Genomic DNA, 27,921 nt, shown 5'->3' with positions numbered 1-27,921 from the left:
AGAGAGGGAGCACGCTTTCTCATGTGTATTCAGAAGCAGAAAGGGAGGGAGAGAGAGAAAAGCATCGTAATATTGCGTGTGTTTCAGTTCCAGTGGATCAAATCTTTCCTCTATCTGCATCCAAGCTATTTGGTTGTGATCAGATGATCAGAGCTCAAGGAAGCGATTGGAGCACGAGCTGGCTGCAGCTGCACTGTAGGCTGTTTTCAGGGACAAGGAGCCACTGTTTTTCAAACATAGCATAAACATAGAAGTTATTTTGTAGGCTTCAGGATGCAGATATGGGTTGTGCTGCCAGCATTGTTCTGCTCCAAGCTTTTCGTTCTGTGGTACAGAGGAACTGTCCACATATCTGCAGGCGACGACGGCGAGAGGAGTTGTCACATGAAATTCTCCCGCTGGATAGTGATGATGAAATGAGCAGACCCAGGACTCTCATCATAATGGTACAGTATACTTTAATCAGCAGAGATGCAAGAGAATTACTATTACAGATGTTACGTGTTTAATTTTTTCCTCTCTGTATTTTGTAGAGAAAGAGCATTGCCAGGCTATTTGTCACTGTAGGTTATTTTGCTGGTAGATTTGCTGTCTCTGTCAAACAGAGCTGAAACCTTACTTTATAGGTGAAGCTGAGAGCTACACAGAAGCTCTCTATAAAGTAAATGTTCTGTTAGTTAATTGTTGGTGGGGTTTGTCGCTATTTGCGAAGTAGGCAGCACTGGAGCTGGTAATGTGGTTATGTTTTATTTCAGACTTGGAATTCCAAACAGCAGACAGCTTAGGAAATGTTTACTAAGTCTGTTCATCATAAAAACAAAAACAAACCCAAAAGCCAAACAAAACAAGACAAAAAAGGCCTTTGCTTTCACCCAGATGCTGTTAGAACTTATATTAAGTTAAATGCAAATAAACTCCTATATAACTTTGCTGCAAACTGTTTGCAGCAGTAAAATGTTTGCTGGATCACTGCTTTCCAGTTTAGTGACTTGCCTCCATTCTGTAATGAAGGGGGACTTTGAAAGACTTTTGGTCTTCAAGAGTCATTTTCTGTCTGAATTGGACTATTTTTATTTCATGGTAGGAATATAATAAGCACTGTAGGTTTATCAGGAATAAGTGACACGGTTGTTTCTCATTATAAATCACTGTTTCAGAATGAGGAGTACACTTACTGCTTAGTTACTGCTGCCCTTTGCCAAATACACTTAACGGTGAGCATTTCCAGAAGCCTGGAGTGGCTTGGGTCCGAGGTGGCAATGATTTGGTACTGTGTGACTCTCACTTGATAAAAATTTTACCAAGACACTGCAAATAGAATTTTTGCCAGTTTGTCAGGACACTCGTGTGTATCATTTGAGTGGTAGAGATTTATTTTTTTAATTTTATATATAAATATATATATAAAAGTATGTTATGGTGAAGTCCAAAGTGCATCCCTCTGATACCCCACTGTATCACACAGGGCAATAACGTTGTTTGAAGTGGGTGATGGTAACATTAGCAAATTTAATAGCTGTCATGAGGTCTAGCGGTGGTTTGAATAGAGCATTGCTGCCCAAAGAGTGGTGTGTGATGCAGTCATGGCAACTATAGTAGTTAGGACCCAATCCAAGTGGTGCTTTACGTATCAGCTGAGGGTGTTAGCCACTGTATGGGGGAGGCTAATGGTCATAAGGAGGAAGGGGATGGATTTCATCATTGCAAAGCTGATGTTTAAGCTTCTTTTCACTACCCATGGCAGGGGGGTTGGAACTAGGTGATCTTAAGGTCCTTTCCAACCCTAACTATTCTATGATTCTTTTGCTTTAAAATCCAGTATCTGTAAAGCAAACTCCCCCCCCCCAATTTAATGGTTAAATAAATGACCTCAACAATATTTAAACAAATGACTGCCTCTTTCCTGGTAGCAGTTTCAAGCATAATGGAGTAAGAAGGGTCTGGAAGAAACTGCAGCATGTCCAAGTATGGATCATCTGTGCAGCTTGCTTTGGTCCTTGGCAGAAAAGGGTAGTCTTGGGCGTTGTGGCAGCAAACAATGTACCAACCTCCCCATACCCAGGAGACAGTTATCAACAGCTTGAGTTGCAGTTCTTTGTGTGGTAAATCCTGCGAGAATGGGCTCTGAGAACTCTCAGAGAAGTGAGGCTTTACTGCAGCGTAGAGGGGGTTGTGGAAGGTCTACCATCTTGCGGAGCTGGGAATACCCAAATGAGAGGCACGCTGGTCAGGTGGTCCATTCTCTGCTGCTAGATGTGGACTTTCAGGGATCTCATCCTGGTCTCAAGCACATCCACCCATCATGCTAAGGGGAGCTTTGTTTTCTAGGGCGACAGTTAATGCACTGGTGTTTGTCCTGTCAAAAGGCTGCTCTTCCCCAGGAGAACCGTGGGATCATTTTCTCCCCTTTGAGAAGAGGAGGAGGAGTTGTCTGGCCCTGTCATGAGGCTGGTGTAGGTATAGGCAGGCACTTCAGAGGAAAGCTGCTGGGCAGAGGACAGCTCGGGAAAATGGTCTTCCCTCACACATCCTTCTTTCTCTTCTGGATGTGTATTATTACTGTGCCTTTTCATTTACAAGCAGTTAGTTATGTAACTATCTAAAATAATTTGCCATTGAGCTTTGCAGGTAGACTCAGTAATGATGTGGAGACCTGGCGAGTTGAGAAGAAATCACTGCTTCAGAGTAGTTAGGCAGCAGAAATGGATGGTACTATTTCCATCAGAATTCATGTTACTTGAAAGAGCAGCGTGATAAAGAGGGCTGGAGGCTACTGGACCTTAATAAAACATGTTATGGTCCAAACAGGTATTTTTCCCCTTGGTCTGTTGTAGATCATTGAAGTTTATGTCTGGATAATACAGTGGAGACAACTATGTAGACAAGCAAAAGAGTGTTTAGTTCACAATGTCATTATGCACATTGTGCAGATGCCAGGAGCTAAATTGATCCCAACAAGATTACTGAGTTTTCATGTCTGAGGCAGTGAGTGACTGGGGTGCCCAAAGAGCAGAGGTGAGGAAATCCTAAAATGCAGAGCATCTGAAATACACTGAGATGCCTGGATGTGCTCACCAGAGGCTGTGGGCTCCTGTCAGCTGAAGATCTGGCATTTTATATTTTTGTGCCTTCAGATGAAATGGTCCTCCTTTTTGTAGCTTGTGTGCACTGGCGATAAGCTCCTTACTGAGAGTATTAGTATTTGATACTGAATTCAGGAGATAATCTATGTCTTCTTTTGGAATGGCTTTTCTAAGTCCCCAGGCTCTGCTGCATGTTCTTGCAAGTTTGCCTGTCCCATATGAAGCAAAACCTCAATGTTGCCTTGATGCAGAAAGCAATCCCAAGGCAGAGAGAACACCAGTCTACCCTAAAATACTTCCAGTAAGTATACAGCTTTATAGATGTGTCCCATTTTCCTATGTTAATCCCTGAAGGGGAGCATCCTGGTAGGATATTCTTCTAGGAATTGTGCTTTTGCCAGTGGCACTCCAAGTGGGAGATGCTGTGGGAGCACTCCATGAGAAAAGAAAGGGAGAAAGCCCAAGTACAGCCTCCAGCTATTGCTTAACAACTACCTACTAATCACTGTATGAAACCTTTAGGCACCACAGCAGATATTTCTAGCATTCTAGGCCTTGCAGAAAGTGAAGACTGATGTCTTTATTCACAGATTTTTTTTTTTTTTTCCCTCCTTTTCAGTTTATTAGTTTAGAAATCTGACTTTATCCTTGGAAAAGACAGATTAATAATCAGGTTCAGATCTTGGCTGGATCCATGGAGCAGGAAGAGATATTAGAAAGACAAAACTGGAAATTTTTTGTCAGTGACAAAATTGTGTGTCATCGTGTCTTGGACACAGTCCTGGGAGTTGCCAGAGACATGAAAAATAAGTATCCAAACAACTTCTAGCTAGATGTACAAGTTGAATCAATGTGCTTATTGACTCTGCATCTTCTTGTTTTCTATACCTTTAAGAATATGTCTGTAAGAGCTGATTTTCAAAATGAGTCCATGAGATGGTGAGGTTCGAGATATTAAAAACCTATGTAGAGTGAATGTCAATGACTATACATGCTGTCTGCAAGAAAAAGGATCAGAGGAGGGTGCCTGAAGGAAGAATATTTAGTACATGGGGTTATGTGGTACTGTTTGGTGTTTGGAGTGGGGACACTAACATTTAGGATGATGCTTTTCATTTAGAACTTGTGACTTGAAGTTGAGCTTTATCTAGTAGGTCATTGTTTTCTTTCATGTGTTTTATTTTGAACTGTGGCAGCTGAGATCTGTGTAGAAGATAAGAGCAAAAGGTGATATTTGAAGCTATGATCCTCCTCTCTACCCCCACCTGCCTGCCTTTGGTAACCAGCCACACAAAAATGTGGTAACGTGTTTTGCATTTTGAATACAAAAATTGACGTGTTAGTTTGAATGCAGCAACAGCAAGGTGACAATACTACTCTTTATTTAGTTTTCCAGCTCTGAAAAGAAACAGCTTGCAGGGATTTTCTCTACTCCTTCCAGTTGCAGAAGAAGAGACCCTCCCCTGTTGCACAGGCGCAGGATGGCAGCTCTGCTCTGGCGTACAGGTGGGGCTGGGGTGCTGCCCAAGCTGCTTCTCAGGTCACTTATTTTGTAAACGTCACTTTAGTCTTCTAAAAGCAGTAGAAACAGTAGAAGTGTGGCTTTGAGAATTTTCCCTCATCTAATACTAAAGTTTACCTCCAGAATTACATTCCATAAGTTTTGTTGCATGATCTGTGTTAATTTTAGTAACTGAAATATTTCAGGGCACTAATTTCCTCAGTTGCATGCATTTACCTATTGAAAATTTGAACCACATGCGTACTAAGTGCTGTCAATAGATGGCAACTCTAAGAATTGCAAGATCTGTGACGCATAACTTACAGATTTTATAGATGGGATTGTGTCTGTGTGTACCCAAATGGAGAGGACTTGCACTGGCTTTTGGAGGTCAGCATGAGGCTCAGCTCTGGGAAGAGAAGGGTGTTCTCTTCCTCCGTCTTGGAAGAGGGATTGTCTTTGGAAAGCCAGACTACCCAGGGTTATAAAGTTCAAAAGAAATACTCAAAATACTCATATCTTCTAGCTCAAGTCAGAAGCTTCAATGTGTAATACATTTTTAAGCAGCAATAAACATATGGAGCTTTATTTGACTTTAATCAGCTTCCACTTCAGCACTTGGCCTCAGCAGGAACAGAAACGGGTCTTTCTTTGAATAAATGATTAACATCAGAGTGTAAAGAGGAAAAGTAGTAATGCACAAAATGCAGTTCTAATTCAGAGCCATTTTTGCAACTGTTCTTGTTACTTTTGTGACTTCTTTGCCTTCTGTACGTGATGATTGGCAGATCTGCTGGTAACTGCAGAGCAATGGCCAGCCTCATCCCTTTGGTGCCTGGGGTGAGCGGGGCTTGGCACCGTCATCAGCAGAGCAGCATAGGAGGGACAGTGTCCATCTTCTTCAGAGCAGTATTTGTTGTTCTGCATTGAAAGATGTTTGGTTTGGGTTTGGCTTTTACGAGTTTAGCAGCAGCTCTGGCTCTGGGTATAGTTTCTTAAGTATAGAGGAGAATGAGCCCAAGATGTGAATCTATTTTCATACTTCAGAGTGTTGCAGTAACATTTAAAGAATACATATGGGTGAAAAAGAGACAGCATTAAAAACTGCCTTTTTCCACTGAGCACATCTTCTCCATCTGACTTTAGTGCTCTGAGCAACATTTTATATTGCTTTCACTTCTTATTAGTGGTGCAGCAGTGTGTGTAGTATGACAGTGCGTGGAATGAAATTACTATGAGTCTGTTAACCAAATTCTTATGACAGCTTACGAAGAGTGTAGATTCAAAACAATAAAGTGATGAAAACATCCTCCTACATAAGAGAAATTTATTATCTTTTGTTTAAAAAAAAAAAAAAAAAAATAGAAGCTATTTATTTGTAAGCAATGCATACCTGAAAGTGTAGGGAATAAATTAAAGGGGCACAAAAAAGTCTCTGTAAGTAACAGTCCTTGGAAGTGCTTTGGGAAGGCTTTGTGATTTTTATGCATTTGATAAAAATCACAATATAAAATGCATGTTCAAAATGATCTTGGGAGTGGAGAAAATTGACCTATAAAAACGCAAAGTAATGATGAAAGCCAAGAAGGCAAAGAGAGAAACACACATACAAAGGAGAAAAAAGAAAAAAACACTTCAGGTTTTTCAAGCTTTGGCCATCTGCTTTGCGTAATAAGCACATTTATAAACAAATCTATGCATACACATGCTTGATTTGTTGTAGTTTTGTCTGCGATGCTCTGTCTGCAGTTCTGCTTGACTCTAGCTCTGATAGGCTGTAGCAAATGCCACCTTTCCATGTTTCTCTTGGTCATTTTGCTCTTTGGATCTTCCTACAGAGGAAGTTAGGAGAGTTGAGAAAAAGATCCCAGTGGTCTGGCTGGTCTGAGATTTTGGAATTCGGTAAGCTATGGTTGTAGGAAACTTAAGTTATTTACATGGTGTAGTGCCTTCATACACCAAATCATCTGTGAGTGCAGATCTTGCATTTATGTTTGCTTTCCTGTGTTTATCACAATATAAAGTACTTGAACAAATTACAAAGAAAAGATAAACTCTGGGTAATGATTGAGGGATGAACATAGATTTAAATGCCAAGTGCTAGCCACAGTATGAACCATCTAAAATAGCCACAGTAATATCTTTGAAGTTCTGGAGACTTCAAGAAAATGCTTTGAAATATAGGTTACAGAATTTAGTAGAGGTATTTTGTTTCATGCTGTCAGTAGACAGTGTAGTTTTGGACAGAAATATAAAACATATATATATAAATGTATATACATATGTATGTATTTGTGACCAGCAGCATCTAGGTCTATTTTCAGAGATGTTCTGTGGGGTTTTTAATGTGCATCTTGGGCTGCACAAGTAGTTCCAGACTTATAACTCGGTTACTCAGTTCAAATAATTTGCTCTTTTGCCTCCCACGGGGAGATTTTGGTAATGGGATCTGTAACTGCTCCTGGCACTATACTGACCAGGCTGTATGGGTGGGCTAGGTTGACAGTTATCTCTCCTTCCAGTCCATTTCTGTAGATGTTACTGCCTGTTACTGTATCTTGGCTCACAAGTGGTGGTGTGCTCCTGTAATTGGGCTTGGGCAGCATGGGGTGTTTCCATTAGTTGTATTGCTGTCTATAGTTCACAGGAGATGGGTTATCATAGAATGAATCATAGCATCATAGAATGGTTTTGTTTGGAAGGAACCTTAAAGGTCATTTGGTTCCAGTCCCCCTGCCATGGGCAGGGACACCTTCCACTAGACCAGGTTGCTCTAAGCCCCATCCACCCTGGCCTTGAACACTGCCAGGGATGGAGCAGCCGCAACTTCTCTGGGTAATTTATTCCAGTGTCTTGCCACCCTCACAGAGAAGAATATTTTCCTAATGCCTAATATAAATCTACCCTCTTCCAGCTTGAAGCCATTCATCCTTGTCCTGTCACTACAGCCCTTATAAAAAGTCCCTTCCAGATTTTTTGAAGGCCCCCTTTAGGTATTGGGAGACTATGGAAGACTGCTTTAAGGTCTGTCATGAACCTTCTGTTCTCTAGGCTCTCAGTCTGTCTTCACAGGAGAGGTGCTCCAGCCCTCTCATCATCTTCTTGGCCTCCTCTAGACTCTCTTGAGCAGGTCTATGTACCTCTTGTGTTGGGGGCCCCAGAGCTGGACACAGGACTGCAGATGGGGTCTCACGAGAGCGGAGCAGAGGGGGAGAATCGCCTCCCTCAACCTGCTGGTCACACTTGTTTTGATGCAGCCCAGCATACAGTTGGCTTTTGGGACTGGGGCAGTGCAGGCAGTATGAGCCAGAAGGTTGCAGAAATCCACCTGCGGTGCTTCATGTGTGCCCTGAGCACATCTCAGTTGCTCGCACTACATTACTAACAAGTGTGTGCCTGTGGGCATCCACAGCTGGAGCACCAACCTCTGCAACGCAGGGCAGCTGGAGAGCCTTGGGCGGGGAGGGCAGGCAGCAGCGGTACGTGACTGTCCTTGGCTCAGGCTGTAGTAGACTGGTTCCCTTCTGCTAAGCATAGTGAGCTGCAGCTGGTTCAAGAAGCATACAAAGGAATAGTAAATTAAACTCATGCTTTCAGAAAACAATATTTGTGCCAGTCCTCAGCCCTTGCCATCACTGCCATTAACTCACCGCTGACTGCAGCACTGGGAGCCAGGCTGGGCTTTATTTTTTCGTGCTGTTATTGGTACAGAATCCTGTGAGTAGAGTTGATCTGGATTTAAATGCATATAGCTGAGTCCAGTGTCCATTTCAGGCCTTTGGCTACAAACATGGGGATATTGATTTAGCATGGAAACAGCTGTGCCCTGTAAGAGGTATGCTGAGTGAGGAAGGGAGCCATAAAGAAACTGGGGCCCTTGGAGAACATCAGCCAACTGAAAGTACTGCCAAAGTAAAAGCTGCTGGGAGAGGCAAAGAGGGGGGAGGGAGAGCTGTCGAAGCAAAGACAGTGTGTAAGAGAGGAAGAGTTCAGTGATGAGAAAGAGAGAAGCCAAGTGGAAAATGCCATTTCTTCTCATCTGAAATTAATTAGGCACACTGCTGCTAAACTTGGGTGAGATCTGATTTTTGAAGGCAAGTCACCACTGCTCTATGTCGACACATCAAAATATTCTGATACTTCTTTTTCCTCTCTTTGTTCTTATCAGAAACTTTGGTTTTGGTTCACAGTGAGTATATGTCTTCCTACCTATGTTAATCCCTCCTCCCTTGCCCTTCTTCCACCCCTTCCTGCCCAGAGTGGATAACCATCTTCTGCTTTGACTTGAGGATAAATGCACTCTGTTCCTCTCCTGGGTGGATTGTAAATCTGAATGGAGCATGACAGAACTGTTCCTGATATTTTTCACTTCCATGAAATTTCTTCTTCAAAACAGTAATCTTAATACACTTGGTCTAAACCCAGTTTAAATCAGAATTCTAGTTCAGCACATTTCAGACAAAAGCCATATGCAAAGTTTCATTGCTCACAAGAGATGAAGAGATATATCTCTGAGCCTTTATCTCCACACTTCCTACTCTTTCATCAATCAGAATTATTTGGTCTTGATGTATGTGGAAAGTCTTTGTTGCTCCATAGCTTCTCCAGCCACTTCTGGCCAGCAAAGCAGGGTAACGTGGCACAGCGCAACAGGAGTCATTTCACTTAATAGCAGCTGCTGAACCATTCTACCATCAGCTGCAGCAGAAGGATTTATTGGGTAGGTAAAGTATTTATCTACTCGAGGTATCGAGGAGTAGATACTATGAGTACATCTACTCACAGTGTAAACTGAAGTGTGATTACTCTGTGCTTTAAAACCTAGTGTGGTTAGCATTGGTGATCTTAATCTTTTTTTGTGCATCCCAGGGGGATTGCCACCTGATTTCTAGAAACTCTCAAGAGGTTCTGACTTCTAGATTACATTTCCTGAATCATACAAGCTTTTTATGACAGGCATCACCACTTCATGACTATTAGGTGGCTGCCACCAATGTGTGAGTGAATACAGACTAGTTCCAAGTTGCGGTATCTCCTGTGGCATAAGAGGAACTAGAGAAACTCAGGTGAATGGCTTTGATGTTCCCCTAACCAAAGAAGGGTTTGTAAAGGCAAAACACAGGATTTCATTTTAAGGCTAAGCAGCATTTCGGCATATTTGGTCCTGTCATCTAGTGCTAACTGGCAGCTCTGCTTTCGTGAAGGAAACAAGGAATGACTTCTCTGACAAAGTACTCAAGTAACTGAACTCTTGTTCACTGCAGTACTGTTGTTTCAGGAATACAGAAACAGGCAGGGTGTCTTCACACTGTTTGAAGCTAAGGAAAATGGAGGAAGACAGTGTGTCCAGAAGATACAGGAACGGTTCCTGGTCTTTTAGTGTTCTTGAATCATCAAGGCTTCCAGCTTGAATTAGTGATTGGAGTGAAGAATAGCACAGGGGGGGAAAGAATTAGGATTCAGCACCAAAAAGCATGTCACATGAATACTTCAGGATGTTTTGGGTGGCAAGGGTCTGACATCATCTCAGGGCGCTGTTCCAAGCTAGTGCAGCTGAAGCCGAATCAGACTGTGGACTATGATCTCCTACGCTGAGGTGTAGTACCTGTACATGGAAACATTTCCAGTCTGAAACAAACTGATTCCTTCATTGTTCTCGGGCTCAATTATTTCAGTTCTGCTAGGACTCTTATTTTAAACTTAGGGAACTCTGTATATATAAAAAAATGTACTTTTTTCATCCTGTTAATTTGATGCCTCTTCAGAACAAAATGTTACATTCTGTCTAAACAGGAAGAATTTGTGTGCAGTATCTTACTTCTGCAATTGCAGTCTGTTAATAATTATTGCAAATTTGTGGTTAGCATAAAACATAATAGATTCTGTGTGTGTGGTTTTCAATGAAAAATGTCCATTGTGTTTGTCAGACTTCTTTCTGCCTCAGGGATCACTCTGAATACAGAGTGGGGAACCAATTGTATTGAACACTTCATGCCTTTGGTGTTTGTTTTTCATTTCTCATCTGTCAACTGCTATGCTCATTTTCTTTTCATTAGTATCAATACTTGCTCAAAGATGAGATGGACAAATTCAGTTCTCAGTTATATGCCGAGGTGAGCATCTCCAGAGAGGAGCCTTCAACCCCGGAGTCAGGGGAAACACCGTGTCCAGGAGCCTCAGTTCTGAGCAACAAGAGCCACCGAGGGAGCCTCAAGCCCTCGACAGGCCTTGCCCAGGAGCCGGCAGCTCCACTGGCACTAGCAGGGACTCACAGGGGGCAGTGACAGGAGAGACGGCACCAGTTGAAGGAGGTGATCCTGCCCCTTTGCTCTCGTGAGACCTCACTTGGAGTATTGTGTGCAGTTCTAGTGTCCTCAACATAAGAAGGACATGGAGCTGTTGGAGCAAGTCCAGAGGAGGCCACGAGGATGATCAGGGGGGCTCGAGCACCTCCCGTATGAAGACAGGCTGAGAAAGTTGGGGCTGTTCAGCCTGGAGAAGAGAAGGCTGCATAGCAGCCTTCCAGTATCTGAAGGGGGCCTACAGAGATGCTGGAGAGGGACTCTTCACTAGGGACTGTAGTGATAGGACAAGGGGTAACGGGTTCAAACTCAAACAGGGGAAGTTTAGGTCAGATATAAGGTAGAAGTTCTTTACTGTGAGGGTGGTAAGGCACTGGAACAGTTTGCCCAAGGAAGTTGTGAATGCTCCATCCGTGGCAGTGTTCAAGGCCAGGTTCGATGGAGTCTTGGGTGACATGGTTTAATGTGAGGTATCCCTGCCCATATTAAGGGGGTTGGAACTAGATGATCTTAAGGTCCTTTCTGACCCTAATTATTGTACGAGTCTATGTGCAAATCCAGCAGAATAAGATTTTAACTCAATGCAGTAAAACAGATCAGAAGCATAATGCTGTGCTGCTTGCACAGAAGTAACAATGCTAGAGTGGAAAATGTGTAGCCTTGCCGGATCAATCAGTGGTTAGCTATGAAACTAGGATGTTGAGTGTCATGTCACCAATGACTCATAACTTTCTTTGGCATTTCAATAAGGGTTTGGTGTAACCTTGATGTTTTCTACAGGTTGTGACTTACGTGCTAAAATTAGCTCTTTCGGAGGGTAAGCCTTAACAGTGAAGAGATTAATTACTGAAATATAGAGCCCTGGAACGAGATGCTCCACTGTCGTTTTTGAGATGTTTCTTCTGTGGTAAATTATGTGCAAACATGCATTGCAGCTATCTCTGTAGGAGATCTGATCTTAATGGGATTACAGAGAACAAGTTCTCCGGAGAAACAGAGCTTGGAATTGGGCTTATTTTTTCTCACTTTTGGATGCTTGTGGCTTAAAGGTAAAGAATAAAAAGCATTCACACAGCTGATCTGTACTTCTTTCTTTTCAGTGCTTTAGCTCTTTCCCTGTCTTTAACCGTTCTCTATGTGCTTGAGGAGCCTTTTCTCATCTCCCTAGAGCTCCCTAGTAAAAACAACCCGACACAGAGCATCCAGCTGCCTGTTTGGTCTCTCCACCTGCCAGCTGGTGCTTGTGCCTGAATTTCCTTATTCAGGCTGTGACTCTTGTTTTGGCTTTTTCAGTGCATGAGTTCCTCTGGCTATTGACCACCATTAGCTCTTTAGTTTTAAGCAAGGGCACAGCCCTTTTGGAGGTACAGTGATCTAAGCAGTTATCTAAAAGCTTGCTTGTTGCCAGGAATGTCTAGTTTCTTTGGTCTTAAAACCTTGTCGTTGGGTTTCCTTTTAACTTTTAACTGTCCTATTACAAAAGAAGCCAAGTCCCTCATTGCCTGTCTGCCCCCAGGTGTTAGACGTGTGCTCCATAGCACATCCTTCGAATGAACAGAGTGGCAGATGTGTGGAAGATACAGGGAAAGTAATCCAAACCTGGAATCTGATACATCCAGCAGGAAACATTTACCGTTTCTATGCAGACTTTTAATGAATACATTTTCCAGTATTTAAGATACGTGGTGCATTTTGTTGTTCATGAGACATCTGATTCTTTGTGATGACTATTTGCCCCCATGTAGCACCTGTTTTTGTTTGTGCTGACAGTGTAGCAAAGAGATCCGCTGGGGAAGGACTCATGATTGGAGTGTTTGTCCATGTCACCTACTTTTGTTCAGAAACCCTCTGACCAGGCAGCCCGGACAGATAGCATGCTCATTCCTCAGACACTTGTGTAAATGCCAAGTATTTTAGCAGAATGTATGGAGGTATAGAGAAAACTCATTAACACAGTTTAAACTGAAGAACTATTTGAACATGATAGAAATCCTTACTAATTTGCTTAATTCTGGTTTTATGTAAAAAAAGTGTATCCAAGCCTGGTACTGTAGTGGTGTTTTTGCCTTACGTCTCCAAATCTAAATGAAACTATAAGTATCAGTTAATAAAATGTAACTCTCAAATGTTTTCACTGTATAAAAAAGCCAGTTCTTGAAGAACGCACCAAAAAGGACCTGCCCAAATGAAATGTTTGAGAGATGAGTTGACATAAAAGTTTGTACCAGCTCCCACTGAGAAGTTTCTTTACACAGTATTTTTAAGCTGCCAAAAGCTTTAGTACATGCAAAGCCCTTGCCAATTTTCCATTCTTAGCGAAATCAAAGGCAATTTTAAGTTACATGAGCCTGCAAAAAGAATCTGAATTGGTGGCTAAACATTGCTTTTTGTAAAAAGCATTCAAGAGACAACTGTATCTCTTGGAAATATCTTCACCAAAGGATTTGCTCCTTGAGTCAGATGGCGTCTGCAGTGTTTCAGGAAGAACAAGGAGCTGAGTGAGGAGGAACTGCAGCGAACTCTGTTCCATTTCCAGTCCACATCCTTTTCTGGCACTTGTTTATGCCTGGCTATAGTGTGTATTTGTAGGAAATCAAAAGTTAACCTCTTAGCTTCAGATTTCTTAACCAATTCGTTTGTATTCAGCTCAAATGGTGCTTAATAAAAATGAGTGAGGATGTTCCAGCTATTTCTACAATAAGAGGGAATTTTCTGGACTTCCCAGAATTTCTAAAATATGAAAAAACCCCACCAGAATTTCCAAATTAAAAGTAGAAAATAAACATCTTGGTACAGAGTTAGATTGCTAATGACCGATAAAGGTTTGACGATAAGGCAGGAGTGAAGGTGCAAGGGCTTGACTTTGCATGTTAGATACAATGAGCAAGGCGTGAGAGTGGGGAGGAACACGAGGGCAGGAATACTGGCTTACACTCATTCCATTGGAGAAAATCATCTGGAGAAGGTGAGGGAAGAGGAGTTACTATGATTCAGCTCTCTGTCTTGCACAGGCTGGGACCTGGAAGCTTAGAGCAGCTTTACTGAGTTAAGAAGGGACATAGTTTTGATCGTGCTTTCAAGCTCACTGAGAAATCATAGATTTTGCATTTTGGTCTGTCCTCAGATAGCAGAGTCCCATAGCAGCTTCTTGGGAGGGCTTGAATACCACGTACAATTCAAAACAGACTTGCTGGAATTGGAAAATCACAGAGAAGAGTGAGGAGAATAAGCAAAGTGACTACATGTCAGTAGCCTACATATATAGACAAAGACTGGACCTGGACTGGCCTGAAAAATAACTATGGGGGGGTACAATGCAATTTCTAAAAATCAAGAATGGTCAGAGACATGAAGACTTCAGTTGCCATTTCTTCTCTCAACAAGAGAAGGAGGGATCATCAAATAAAACTAAGGGGGGGAGCAAGGTCGGAGGAAAAAAAATTCACAGAATGAATATTAAAACTGGATTTCCTTGCCACAGAATGTTCAACATGTGCAGTGTCTCCGTAGGTTTAAAGAATGACTGGAAAAATTCATGAGAGAAAAGTCATTGAGAACTGATAAATATACAGATGCCACCTTAGGCTGGGAATTTGCATAAGTAGAAATTAGAAGAGTATTCAGGAGAAATACTATTATACTGACTGCTTTCTGTATTTTCACTTAAGCATCTGTAGATTCTCACAGCTGCAGAAATCTGGGTTAAATGAACTTTCGTCCTACCCAGTATGACCATGCTTACATGAACTGGAATTTAGCATCAAAAGGATGCAAGTTGTCTTTTCCTCTTTTCCACATACCAAATTTAATTAATGTAAATCTGAACTGTAGATGGTTCTTTTTTTTTCACTCTTTATCTTGCTAAAATAAGAAAATAATCTTGCTTATCTGCTTCTAAAATTTGTGTGCATTTTGTCTTCCGAAATGCCATTATTTAGCTTTCAATCAGAGGATCCAGATGATGAAATATTATATGCAATTGCTTTCTTAGTTGATTAAGATACCCACAGGTGCTAGAAGAGAGTATGCCGGGATTTGTAACATTAAATGTATGTTGCAAGTATAGGATATTAAACGCCGTAATGGTTGTACAGTCAGCTTGCACACATGTGGAGGGAGTGTATCTTAGAGAAAACAAAGAGGGTCCCAGGGTATTTTATATCAATATAATGGCACTGTAGATGTTGGTTGTGACCTGGAGTAAATGAGTGAGTTGCCCGACCTCCTTTTGCTTCAATTATTCCAGCTGCAAAATTGGGTGAAAATGTGGATTCTCTATAAATCAGATGTTGTCTGATCCGAGCTTTTCTTCATAAAGAAAAAGAGAAATCATGTCTGCAGCGTAGCATAGACATGAATAGCAAGTATTAGAATGACAATCAGAAAAGCATGCCGTGGAAGCTAAAATCACAGCAGCATCGACATGTCTGGAAATGGTAAATTTAGGTGATTAAATTATTTAATCCCCTTTTGTGGCCTTTCATCACTGTGTTTTGTTATCAAGGACTGATTCTAGTCCAAATAGATGAAAACAAAAAGCGTAATGTTTATTTGAAATTTCCCAATGGTTCAGAGTAAAGGAGAAATTAATTGCATATTTTGCTTTTGTGCAAATCAGCAGGATACCATTGCTAATGGAAAGTTTATTCTTCCTTATTCTTCCAACCTGGTTGTTGATGTAAGAAGCAGCATTCTGTTTGCTAAAGAGAAGTAGTATAGCCCTGTTTCTGTCCAATCTGTGCAGACACCTACAACAAAAGCCCATGATGACTGTGTTCAGTTGAGCTCTTCGTGAGTTTGCAGCTCTGCCACGCAACAGGGACCCTCACCCTTGCAAAGAGTATCAGCTGGTAGCACCACGGCACAATAACAGTACCTCCTCCCTTCTTGCTCCCAGTGGCTGCTCTCTCCAGAGGGTGATAGGATAGATAAGGAAGGCTGCCAGCATGAGAGCTGCGATACTGGTTTTCTCTTAACTGATACTGCATGGCCATAGCTGGAGGCCTTTGTGGTTCTATCATCAGGTTCTCCAAGGCCCTTCTCGGTCCAGTGGCAAGGGAATGTATTATGTTTGTGCCAGGTGCAGGTGGGTTTCCACATTGGAAAGGTGCTGAAATGGTGCTGCTGTTGTGTCTCTTCTTGTGGGGTTAGCCATTAGAAACACTTCAATGGCAAGGAGAGAGCGGCAAATTGTGTGTGCATGTCGAGCTGTGTTCCCAGGCTGTGGGAGAGGGTTTCAGGAGCTGTGAAATCAGAAAAGGGGTAGTAGGTGGCTTTTGGAGTGTGGGCATTTTCAGCAAGCTCTCGTGTGTGCTTACAAGGCCATTTTGAGGTGATGAAGCGCACGTACTATAAGGGCCCTTGGCTGCTGTGTGTGAGATCAGGCTGGGAGCTGCCAAAGTGCTCTCCTGGATGCCATCTCCTAATTCTCCTCACACCCTCCGGGAACACTTCCAGCCACAGACAAATTGTTCTGGCAGTGGACAGAGACTGGCAGGTACAGTGGACAGCTCCTGACACCACCAGTTCGGCTAGAGGGTGTGTTTTAGCCTTTCACGCAGGGTGAAGAAATACAACAGCCTCCCACAGATTTGTTCTGCATAAGTACGCTAATATCTGGGGCATGAAGTGAAGGTGGAGGCACAGAGGAAGGAATTGCTGGTATCAGTCCACTGTCAGGCTAGGAAGAGGAGAAACAGATTGACAGTAGGTGGAGTCACTGACATCAGTCTGGAAAGATCTGTTAGCAGAGCTGAGACAAATGTAAGTGGTTTCTTTTCATGGGTATTTGTGCAGGGACACTGTCCCCCCGCCTTGGAGAGCTCACCTTGTGTGCTGATGTGATTTTAACCATAATGGATTCCCAGCCCTTTGGTCAGAGCTGGCTGTATGGATGTGTAGGCAAAACACAAGCGTCAGCTGCTCTAATGACTTTATGGAATGTTTGTATGTGAAGGCTGATGTTTCAGTTTAAGTTGTTAGGCCATAGGTGGAGTCATATTTCTCAAAACCCAGTGTCATTTGCTTCCAGTTGGTTCAATACCAGAGTGACTTTGCAAAGAGTTGCTTCATATGTAGTTTCTACTAACTATGAACTAAATTATTTTGCCTGTTTAAATTGTTTAGGTTATATATTTCTCCTTTTTTTTTTCCTTTTTTTTTTTCTTTAAGGACATTTTCAAAGCATGGATACTTATAAGCATTTCATTCCAGAAGACACTCTCTTTTTGCTTTGGTTTGGGATTTTTTTGGGGGGGAGAGGTTGGGAACGTTCAGCCTTTGACAAAGGGATTGGGGTGAAGGTCACAAGGGCTTTCCATCTTCTTTAGTAGGTGCTAATAAAAATCATCTGTTCCTGGTCCTAGTATAGTAATCTCTTTTACTTGTCCAATATGAAGCTTTTAGGAAGTGCAGGTTTTCCATTCATTCACAAACCACTACAGAGCATATGCTATTCCTGATGCCTGGAAGATGCAGATAAGATGAACGCGTGGCATCCAGTCATTGTCGCCTCAGTTTTAGTCTCACAGTCTCATTAGTAGATTTTTGGCAATCATATCTGAAAACACTTGCAGTGTGTTGCTATTCACTACAATCAATTTCCCAGCAAGCAGTCTGACCACAGAAAGCATCATATCTGATACAGCTTGCTTTTTCCAAATGCGTAGCTGACTCTTGGTAGCATTGCCCTGCTGCACTGGTCAGGGAGTGACAGACAGCAATGGTGGGCTTGCTGCGGGATTGAAATTGAAGACTAGGTGAGGAATATAGGAAAAGCAGCATCAGTATGTATTAATATAGCATATCTGCTGGCACTGTCTGCATGTTGTGGGATATTAGCTGTGTTAATCTCTTGATTATTGGCCTCAGTAGTTGAGTATACCAGCCAGGGCTCCAAGTTTTGTGACTTCTGCACACTACATCCGTAATATGGGACAGAGAAGGCTAGAAAGCTACATTTATTGTTTGGTGGTTGTTTATATTTTTATATATATATATACATGTATAAAAAAAAATTGTTTGGTTTTGGTTGGGTTTGTTTTCTGTTTGGTTCTTTTTTTAAAGATGGAGAGCCCTTTGTGACCTTCTCCAGAGTACCATATTTTTTCTTCTTCTCACTGGTACCTGAGTTGGTAGCTGCTAATGTCGTGGTTGTGAAATGCAGAATTGTTTCTGTTTCTGCTCCAAGAGCTAGGTGTCAGGCATGGCTGGCATCCTTTGGTTTTTCTTCAATGATTTTATTGCTTGTTCTGACACACTGGAAATGCCACAAGCCATTCAAGGGAGGTAGGGAGGTATCTTATCTGCACTCTGCCAAGTTGTGAAGTGTTAATTTTGTCAACCAAATTTCTCAGTACCGGTCTGTGCTGCAGAAACTGCCCGAGTGGTGGTGTCAGTGTCATCACAGTGTCTTAATTTATAAATGAAGCAAGTTTTGTTAGGAGAGGATTGTCTTTCAGAATTTGATTTTAGAACAGGCATAATTTGCAGTTGATGCAGCTTGTTCCAGCAAAAGGAGTTTTCTTACTTGTTAATTCAATGATCTTTCTCAAATCTGTTAAGCAAAAGGCCTGCGTGAGGATTTGGTGCATAATCACTGTGGATGTGCAATAACTTATATATACATGGGCATAAGTCAAGACTATGTTTTTAACTTGCACTCTGTACCTGACCGCACTGCTCCTGAACAGAAGTTCTGAACTGAAAGGAAGCATTCATTCCCTGAAACTTGCTATAAATTTGATCTTTGCATGTGATTCGCTCCACCTCACACCCCTTCCCTCCCCCACCAAATTTGGGAGTTAAAAAAAAAAAAAAAAAGAGCAAGGCAGTGTGGCTAACTGAAGGGTTATTTTTCAATCATTCTTTGTGGGAAATGGTGCACTCTATTAAGAACATTATGGTGAATTCAGTATTTGCTACGCAGCAGCTCAGATATTCAGCCTGTTTTGGAATGTCTCTTCTGTTAGTTGAAGATATTCACTTTAGGAACTTAATTTTTTTGTCTATATATGGCTGCTAGCAAAGCACTAGTGAAACTCATTTTCCAGTAATTACATGACATACTGTAGTAGGGGATTAGTTTTGTCCAGCAGTACATTTTTACATATTGCTGTATATCGCAGATTGAAACTGAAGTTAGTGAAGCATGACAGTGAAATGACACTGGATAGATTTAAGAGAGAAATAAATTAAGTTTGACAGAAGCTCTAGAAGAAATGTAGGAAAAGAGAATGGAAAAGTTACTAAAGAACTCCTGACCCCTATCAGAAAACTGAACGCTGGTGGCTTGAAGCAAGGGGAATGCTTAGCTGTTCATTAACAGGAGTAGAGATATCAAATGTTATTATTTTTCCTATCTAGATAAGTCTAATCAGTTTCTTCAGAATGCTGGGAACAGCTGAAAATGTTCAGCAAAGACAGCAGCACAGAGGCCAATTGAACACTGAATTGACTACCTTACATATTTCATTATTAAGTGTATATTTATTTAAGTGCTTTGACTTCCCTATATTGACTATATGAATCAGGTACAGCAGTTCACAAACATAAACCAAGGCTTGTAGATTTCTTGTGACCAAATACCTGTTTTCTTAGAATAACTTGAGGTATGGATAATAGTTCTCTTCTTATACATAATAGTTCTGAATATAAAAGCAGCACAGGAGCTTTATTCATGTTAACTAATTTTATGATCATCTTAAAGTACCTGATATCTTTAATTGAAAATATAAAGAAGTCTTTGAGGATAAATTAGGAAATCTTTTACAGTCACACTGATGCTAATGAAGTTTGTTTTGTACTTCTGCTACAGGACAAAGCATAATTAGACATTTGACTGGTGATATTCCCCATTACAAGTGTAGAGGGATTTGCATTCAGAACGAATCTAAGAAAGTGGAATCTTTATTTGCAGTTGTTTACTGTTAGTTCTGATTATATCTTTGTGTGAATGCTGTAGCTTATTTGTAATTTCATTGCTTCAACCTTTTAATGCCTTGCTGTTGAGAAAATATAATGCTCAGTGCCTTTAACGTCAAGTCTGAAAAACTGACTGTCAGAGATACGGAAATAAATTAGGTTTAATAATATTGGGAATGAAAATCCTTTGGACAAAACATACTCAGCAGAGTAAATTGGATAAGGACCAGCTGGAAACTTGAACCTAAGTTCATCTTTTGTATTATTTGGGAGTAACACAAGTTCATCAAAGTTTCAGGAAATGGTGGTGACCCTTATCTCGATAGAAAGGATGCCCTGGAAGGGCTCCTCAGTGCTGCTGGAGGCAGGAAGCTGGGAGAAGGCCTTCCTGAGGAAAGGCAAAATGAAGCTCAGCTCGTTCTGTGTGACAGTTACAGAAAGGAGTGGATAGGCGGAGGAACTGATACCTGCTTAAAGTTAAGCCAGCAGAGCTGATTGATCCAGCATTAAATTTAACTTCTGGCAAGGACTTCTTGTCTTGGCAGCTGCCTTCACTATGTTATGTGAGAGGCACTTGGGACTCTAAGTAGTGTGGTAGTTGGAGAGAAAACAAGGGTGACTCCAACTTGGTTAATATTGCAGTGCTATATTGGTAGCCACTTGAAATGTCTGCATACCTGGGCAAAGGGTTTCTGTTGTCTTTTCTGTTTTCTAGTGCCAGACAAAGATGCTTTTCACTGCTAAGTAGGACTACAGTGAAATCTGTCTTAAGCAGTTGCACAGCAGGCTGGTAGCGCTCAGTTTAAAGGAGGTGATCTTCTCAAAAGTAAACCTAAATGACAAAGATAATAATGAAGTGGGTTTTTAATTCCTGAAGTTGCAGTATATTTTAACTGTGGAGGACAAAAGCAAACTAATCAGACCAATGTGTTGTTCCATAGCGCTCAGGTAAGACACTCTGGGCTTGGCGTGACTTCTCTTCTGGCATGAAAATCTGGCATGTGGAACAACCATGTTGGCAGAGTTTTTTTACTTGGGATCAAATGTTACTAATGCTGAAAAATGCGTGAAAGAATTCATAGAACTCATTTATTTGCTGGAAAGAAAAATGGCGCTAAGAGTAAAGTTGCAAATCTCAGAGTACTTAATTAAAAAAGATGCTTATTGTCCAGTTTGCTAAAATCCAGAATGAAAAAGGAGAAAAAGTGCAGAAGAACTATGAGTTTGCTTTAGTTTTGCACACCGATATTAAGTAAAAATAAATAAATAAAAATGAATGCATGCCACACAAAGACTATGTGCATTGGGGAATGCAGCTTTGCTGCTGCAGCAGGATGAATCCTTAGCTGGAAAAAAGGAAAAGAAAAGGGGCTGTGTGTGTGCATGCACATGCGTGGGCACTGAGGGGGTTTGTTCAGTTTTAAAAGACCTTTGTGCCCTGCCAGCCTTCAGCCAGCTGAGCATTGGGTAAGTCTCCTACCTTAATTAAGGATAGTTTCATTGCTCGTGTCACTGCTCCATTGCCTCTGAGGTTCTGAGACACTGAATGAGGGGCTCCTAACCTGTTGGAGTGCTGCTGTGACTGCCCCTACCTGAGGCATCTGTCTGGCAGCTTTACTCTCACCGCAGGTGGGAGCAGGGTTGAAGCAAGCAGTGTTTTTTATTAGTTGGCAGGTGACAAGCACTGCTAAACCCAGGATTTTACAAGCCAAAAAAGTATTTTGGATATTTGCCTACAAATGTCTCTATTTTTCCCTTTTTATAAATGTATGCAGATTTAGGAATTTGCAGGGTGCTTCCTCTTGTTGATGTTTCATGCCGTGTTGAAAGCGGAACTGTTACCTTGGTCCAAAAGCAGAGATGATTCTCGGCCCAGGCAGCATGAACCTGTTGCTGCATGCTCTGTGATTGAAGTCTGCTACTGACGGCTTGGTAGGAGGTGGTTGTTCTGAGGATGGCTTTTTTTCTAGCTTGCAGACACATACTTGCACATGAAGTAAGAGTGCAGCTGGTTTGGCTTTTGAACTGGAGAAGGTGGTGAGGAGAAAAGGATGTAATGTGTTCTGAGACAAAGATAGCTATTCAGTTGCAAGCGGGTTTTTTCTACAACTTCCTATTTTGATTTGCGTTAGTGGGGGGGCTGGGTGTATTTACGGTTTAATGAGACACTCTCGCCTTAATAGCAGAATATTATTCACAGGAAGGAATGAGTTATTGCTGGTTTTCTTCTTCTTTCTGCTCAGTTACTGTGGATACAGCATGTAAGTTTTAGACATACTTCCCCCTTGAACAGTGTATGCAGCTTCCAGTTCTTATGCTGAAGCTGCTGAAGGAAAGAGGTTAAAGGAGTACAGCTTTTAAAGAGAGATTTGTTTGCTGCTTGAATTCCTACGGATACAATGAGCTTTCGTGGGAGATTCAGATGGGAGCCCAGTGAACTGCGGAGGAAGAAAAGGACCATTAGGCGAGTGAATCGAGGAGAAATTCACAGATTAAGCTGCGTGAGTATGCACCCCTTCTTCAACAAATTGCTAAGAAATTACAGGTCAAACACTCTTTAGGCTTATGTGTAGGAGAGAGTAGGATTTATTCCTTGGTGTGTACATAGGATTGGCTGAGTCTCGTCAGTCTGTGTGATGATGTACTGAACATTGGAAAATGATTACTGAAATCTGAGAGTGAAGCATAGAGAGTTCGGGGGTTGACAGAGCTCAAGTGCATTAGAGAAACTGTTGTATAGCATCATGTTATTGATCAGACACATACTGGTAGCAGCATTGTGTGATAGTCTCTCTGGCGCCTGGTAACACATGCTTGATAGTTCCATGCAAATCCATAATGATGCTTCTGGAGTAGAAAGTTATTCTGTGCTGTTTCAGGTCTCATGATCTTCTATGGGCGATTCGTGCCTCTCAAGGCCAGGAGGAGGAGAAAGCCACTGTCCTTCTGCAGTGCAGAATGAGCAAATGGAGCAAGCTCCAGACCCTTGGTGGAAAGCTGGAGCAAGGTTCTGCCCCATGAACTAGATGGCAGCTTTGCCAGTGATGGCTTTGGGCCAGGATTGCACCTCACGAAACTCTGCTGTGTGACACTGGGCAAATCACATTAACTGGCACATTGTACCTCAGCTTCCCTGACTGAAATAGAAACTATAGACACTTTTAGGTAAAACACTTAAGAGCCTTCTCTTAAGAAGCCTTGTAGAAGTACTGGTTTTCAGTGCATTCTTTCAACTTGAGAGGTTACTTGAGATGTCAAACGTTTAATGGCTTCCCCAAAAATGATTTGGAGACAATGGATCCTTTTCTTCCTAGCAACAGGTGATTTGGTTTTCTGTAGTTTTGTATATCCAGTTGCAAGCTGTATGTGAGTGTGCATGCTGGACACTCTTTTGAGGCTATTCTACATGTCCAGTGTAACAAAGAATCAATGGTAATACATTGAAGAAGATTATTCTTTTTATTTTTTTTAAATATGAAGGAAAATAACTTTATAGTTGCAACACTTGGTCACAGATTGATTAAGATGGTCTGTGGTTCATCTAGTGAAGTGTTTGGGTTTTGCTTGTGACTATCTGCCATTTTTTATAGATATTTTATATAGAAATGGATCTTCTTGGCAAGGCTACTTTACTGTGTAGTTCCTGCTGCCCTGAGCTATTGGCATACAGTCAAAGATACCAAGTATAAGCTTTCGTGGTCCTGGGTCCCAACAATGAATGCTACTGGTGCCGGTGCATCTAACCCTGGCAGTACAAGACTCTGGTTGGAGACAGACACTGCTGCTTGCCTTACCCTCTTAAATCCTGGTTAGGAGGAATTTTTGTCCTGATTCTATAAATCTTGACTGTACGTGAATAGTGCTCACCAGAAGGGGAAGGAAAAGGGCTGGAAATAAAACAAAGCCCAAACAGTCACAGTAAAAAGTAGCCAGTCTGCAGATAAAGATGAATATATTTTTTTGGTTTTGCCTGTATCCTCAGATAGCAGAAGTTGAGAGTTGGTTCGATTTAGTGGTGCCAAAAAAATGAATTTTTTGTGATTTCTAGGAGTCAACAAAGTGTGTCATAGTCTAACCTAAAATTTTGAGCGTTTGTAACCGTGCACCTGTTGCCTTTAACTGGAAATAGGTAATGTGCCTTTTTCATCAGAAGGTTGTGGTTTGCACTGCACTTCCCATGAAGTGGCTGGCTACTATAATGTCAGGGAGGTGGCTTGGGTTTTCAGAGGAATCTGTTCATTCTAATTCTGTTCTTTTCAGACATAAGATTGTGGGGTTACTGTGTCATGTTATTCTGCGAGCGTATTTCTCAATAGTTTGTTTAGCCCTTAGGAAACGTGGGCACACTTGGCTTTACTTTTGTGGCTTTTGTGACCTGTGTCTTTCTACCCAATATTTCATAATTGGAGCATGTTATATCTTTGGCCTGTGGGCACTTTCTGCTATCAACCAGGAGCCAGTCTCTCCTTTACGCATCAGTCCTCCGCACCTCCTGTGCTGCAGATTTTGAAGTGGTGTTAGCTCCCACTGCAGCCGTAAAGGCTTTTGTATATGGGGACCTTGTACAAAGAGTGGATTTCTTAATAGACTACATTTAGACCTGTATTTTCTGTAGATGGGCTTCATTTGCTGGAAGCTCCTTTATTGTAAGACTAATTATGATCTGGTTAGTTTTAATTGATTGTAAGTTGTTGATTGAGCTTAGTGTGGTTGACCAGATTTTGCTCTCATTTACATTCTGTGTGTGTGCCTAAATGACTAGATAGCTAGATAATTGATTGGGAGGGTAGCTGATGTCAAGGAAACTATTATAATTTTAACATCATTATGGGAACTGAGTTTATAATGCCTAGTGTATAGATGATACTAATTTTTACAGATAAAGCCTCTGCGGAAATACTTACAATTATTTACTCAGATACATAGCATGAAAAATATCTGTAACTCATGAAGAGATAAGCAATCATAGTGTAGGTAGAAAAAGAGATATTCACTGGGTGAAATGAAGCAGAACAGCATGTATGAGATTTGCCCTACAGGACAGTGACTTATCACTAAGTACTCTCTAGAAGTCAAGTGGTATTTTTGAAAAGTTTTAGAGCTAACGCAAACATTTTTGTCAGTTGTTTTTGCTTCAGGGGCTTCTGAAGTGGTTGAGCCCCTTTCAAAAAAGCTATTTGCTCAGTCTACATGTCTAGTACTTCATACATCTAGATTTTTAGTATTTAAGTGAAAACAGGCAACGTAGTTTGCTCACACACTGTGTTGCAACTTCATCGGACTTACAATAGTAATCAAAGTCTTTAGCATCATGATCTAATGAACAGATACTAGAGTTTTCCCTTTGGTCCCTAACAAAAAAGGATCCTATTTACTCTAAAACCAAAGTCTACTAAATGAAACCTTTATTTTCAAAGTGAATAAAAACATTTTTAAAGACAATTCTGGTGCTCTGCATGGCATTATGTGAAATACACCTCTGTTTTAGCAGCAGGTTTGTGCTAGGTGAGCCTGGTGGAGGTGCAGGTGAGCTAGGAGCACCTGGCATATCTTCCGTGCCATCCTTCTCCTGAACCTGTACACAGATGACTATGGATAGACGGTCCATCACCCTTATTCATCCAGTTTGTACAGACAGAGGGCACTGGCTTGGTCTGATTTTGTTGCTACAGCCAGTTCTCTTGTTGCTGCACGGATGCTGTAGGTGCAGAGCTGGGTTTCTACCTTTGCTATAATGGTCATCTGAGTGCCACTTAAGGGCAAAAATTGAGAGTATCTTTTCTTTAATGTAGATTTTCCTTAGACTACAATGACTCTATATATGAAGTTATGTGTGTGTGTGTGTGTGTGTGTGTGTGTGTATACAGACAGAGTAAGAGTGCTGTTTACCTAAACTTTGTACTAGAAGCTTAAAAGCTTGGTCAAATCCACTACATACAGGTTGCAGGATAGTTTTGTTAATGTTCCTGTTTGTGACCATGAATCTGCCTACCTGAGACCATGCTAGAAGAAGCAAACCTGAAGCTGAGATTTTTTACAGAATAGTTGACCTAGAGTCACTCCAGCATCCCCTTTCTGGTGCCCAGGGCAGGACAATGCACTTCTCCTTCCCTGGGGTGAAGTAGTCACTAATGAGGCAAGTGGTGAGGTAGAGCACTCCTGCTCTGGTCCAGCAGATCCTTTCTGCTCCCATCCCTTGTGCCCAGTCCCCTTCTAACACATGCTACCTGGCTTTTCAGATATGTGTATGAAGATGAGTGAATAACATCTTTGGCTTTTGCTTGCTTTCTTTATGAGTAAATTCAGTGTGGTAGCTTTAAAGAAAGCCTTTTGTTGCTATAACTGCACTTTGAGGTTTTTTCCTGGGTGAGGTCACTTAAGGGGAGTGAAGTGGCCGAGTGTTGCTAGGTTAGAGGTTTGTGTAAATTAAACTTAAAAAACAACCAAGCCTTAAGATACTTTACAAGACTTTCTTGTATGTCCCCTGAAGTGACCTATGGGCAAATATTTAGTATGGGCTTTAGAAGTATTCGCTATTTAGAAGCTGTCATTTTTGATGCTTTGAAAAGCCGATACATGAAATTTAATTTAAAAACTTAGTAGTTTCTTTAGAGATCTTGTTGTCAGTGGCATGATAATGCTGATTTTAGTAATTTTCTGATTAAATGAAATTTGTTTATTTGCTTCCTAAAAAAGGTTTCTAGCTACTGCATAAACACAGAGGACAAGTAAGTTATTTTCTTACTACTTTGAATATTTTACAGACTATATTGGTAGTTTTATCTAATATTTAGAATGGCAAGTGCTAGTCATTGAAGATGCCCATGTATATATCTTCTAGATTGAGAAAGCACCACATCAAGGCTACAGTGCCAGATGTAATAGTGGTTGAGAAACAGAATTCAGGAAATACTTATGACTAAGTTGAGCATAGCATGAAGCATCTCCAATCTCCCCCAGCATAGATGCTTTGCTGAACCAACAGTCCTGTGTGGCTTGCATACTTTAACCGTGAGTGAGATAGTTTTGTGAGGCCTAGTGCTTTCAAAATTTGTAATGAAAGCAACGAGAAATTCTAACTTTAGAAAGAAAAGGTAACAGAAAGAGTAGGTCACTCTCAGTTGCCTGAGAACAGGTCTCTGTGGTTTATGTAGTCTTAACCCTGGTTGCTAGTTGGTTGGCTTGCTGGAGAAGCTACACGTCTGTGTCCCACTGAAGTCTCCAATGGCTGCAGCTGGCCCATCAGTTAAGATGAAAATGATCTTAGTTAGCTCATCCAGGTGAGAGGTGTTTCTATTTTTCAGATATTTAACACACTTCTCTCACAGTAACTGTTAAAGCTGGAAAATATGCAAAGTAGACCTTTATAGGTTTTGTTCAAAAATAACAATGGCAATTTCCAATGTAAGAAATTAGGATTCATCCCATCCCAGCTGTATTTGTACAAAGTAAGTCTCATTTAGTCAAGCAAATCCCTTACTGGTGTCAGTCAGAATTTCTTTGAATAAAAAGGCTTTAACAAAGGAAAATGACTTTTCACTTCCTTTATTCCCAGCAGGATCCTGCTTTTGCAGTTTCCCTCCTTTTGCACTGCTTAAGTTGGTAGGTACTTCAGCATTTTGGAAACTCATTTCTGAATCACTATGAATTTGAGGGTTTGAATCTTCTTGTAATTCTTTGCAATTTTCTCTGTACCAGAATCTTGTGGGAACTGGCAAACCCCTTAATGAAATTTATTGGCATGTTGGCTTCACCACTGACACTGAAGAGTGTATCAGTTGTGCTGTGCAGCCTGAAAGACTGGCTGGATTCTTTCCAAGTGCAATTCTCCAGGGTGTACTGAAAGACATGACAAATTAAACATTTTGGACCCAACAAGTGGATGTGTTTTAGGGTGGAAGAGTTGTCACAGAAAATTTTCTTTGTACCACTAATTTTAATAAATTTGTTAACTGTGGGTCACATACTGAGCCAAATGTAGCCTTTGTAACATGGCCAGAGTTTGTTGACTGTGAATAGATGCACACCAGGCCAAGCAGTTGTAAAAATGGTGAGATCTAAAATAAAAGGAAGGGACCATCTGCGTGCTGATTCTGGCTGTGTTTCCCTGTCC

The 27,921-nt window shown here is 41.3% G+C and overlaps 1 protein-coding gene across 10 annotated transcripts in view; it reads left to right on the top strand.

The window, feature by feature from the left end:
- DOCK10 (dedicator of cytokinesis 10) overlaps positions 1-27,921 on the top strand; it is a 160,975-nt gene that overhangs the window by 28,418 nt on the left and 104,636 nt on the right. For 6 of the 10 annotated variants that reach the window (XM_030494625.1, XM_030494624.1, XM_030494630.1 and 3 more), the window contains exon 1: positions 90-446. The exons of 2 other annotated variants lie outside the window; for them this stretch is intronic. In XM_030494625.1, coding sequence (XP_030350485.1) covers positions 282-446 — 165 coding nt within the window. In that variant the 5' untranslated portion in view covers positions 90-281. Of the gene's footprint in view, positions 1-89; positions 447-22,050; positions 22,310-27,921 lie in introns of those variants that run through there. 2 more of the 10 variants (XM_030494632.1, XM_030494628.1) reach the window with 1 other exon arrangement.

The sequence above is a fragment of the Strigops habroptila genome, chromosome 8 (assembly GCF_004027225.2).
Source record: "Strigops habroptila isolate Jane chromosome 8, bStrHab1.2.pri, whole genome shotgun sequence".
NCBI classification, from domain to species: domain Eukaryota; kingdom Metazoa; phylum Chordata; class Aves; order Psittaciformes; family Psittacidae; genus Strigops; species Strigops habroptila.
The sequence above is the reverse complement of the archived record's forward strand: the minus strand, read 5'-3'. Positions and strand labels throughout refer to the sequence as shown.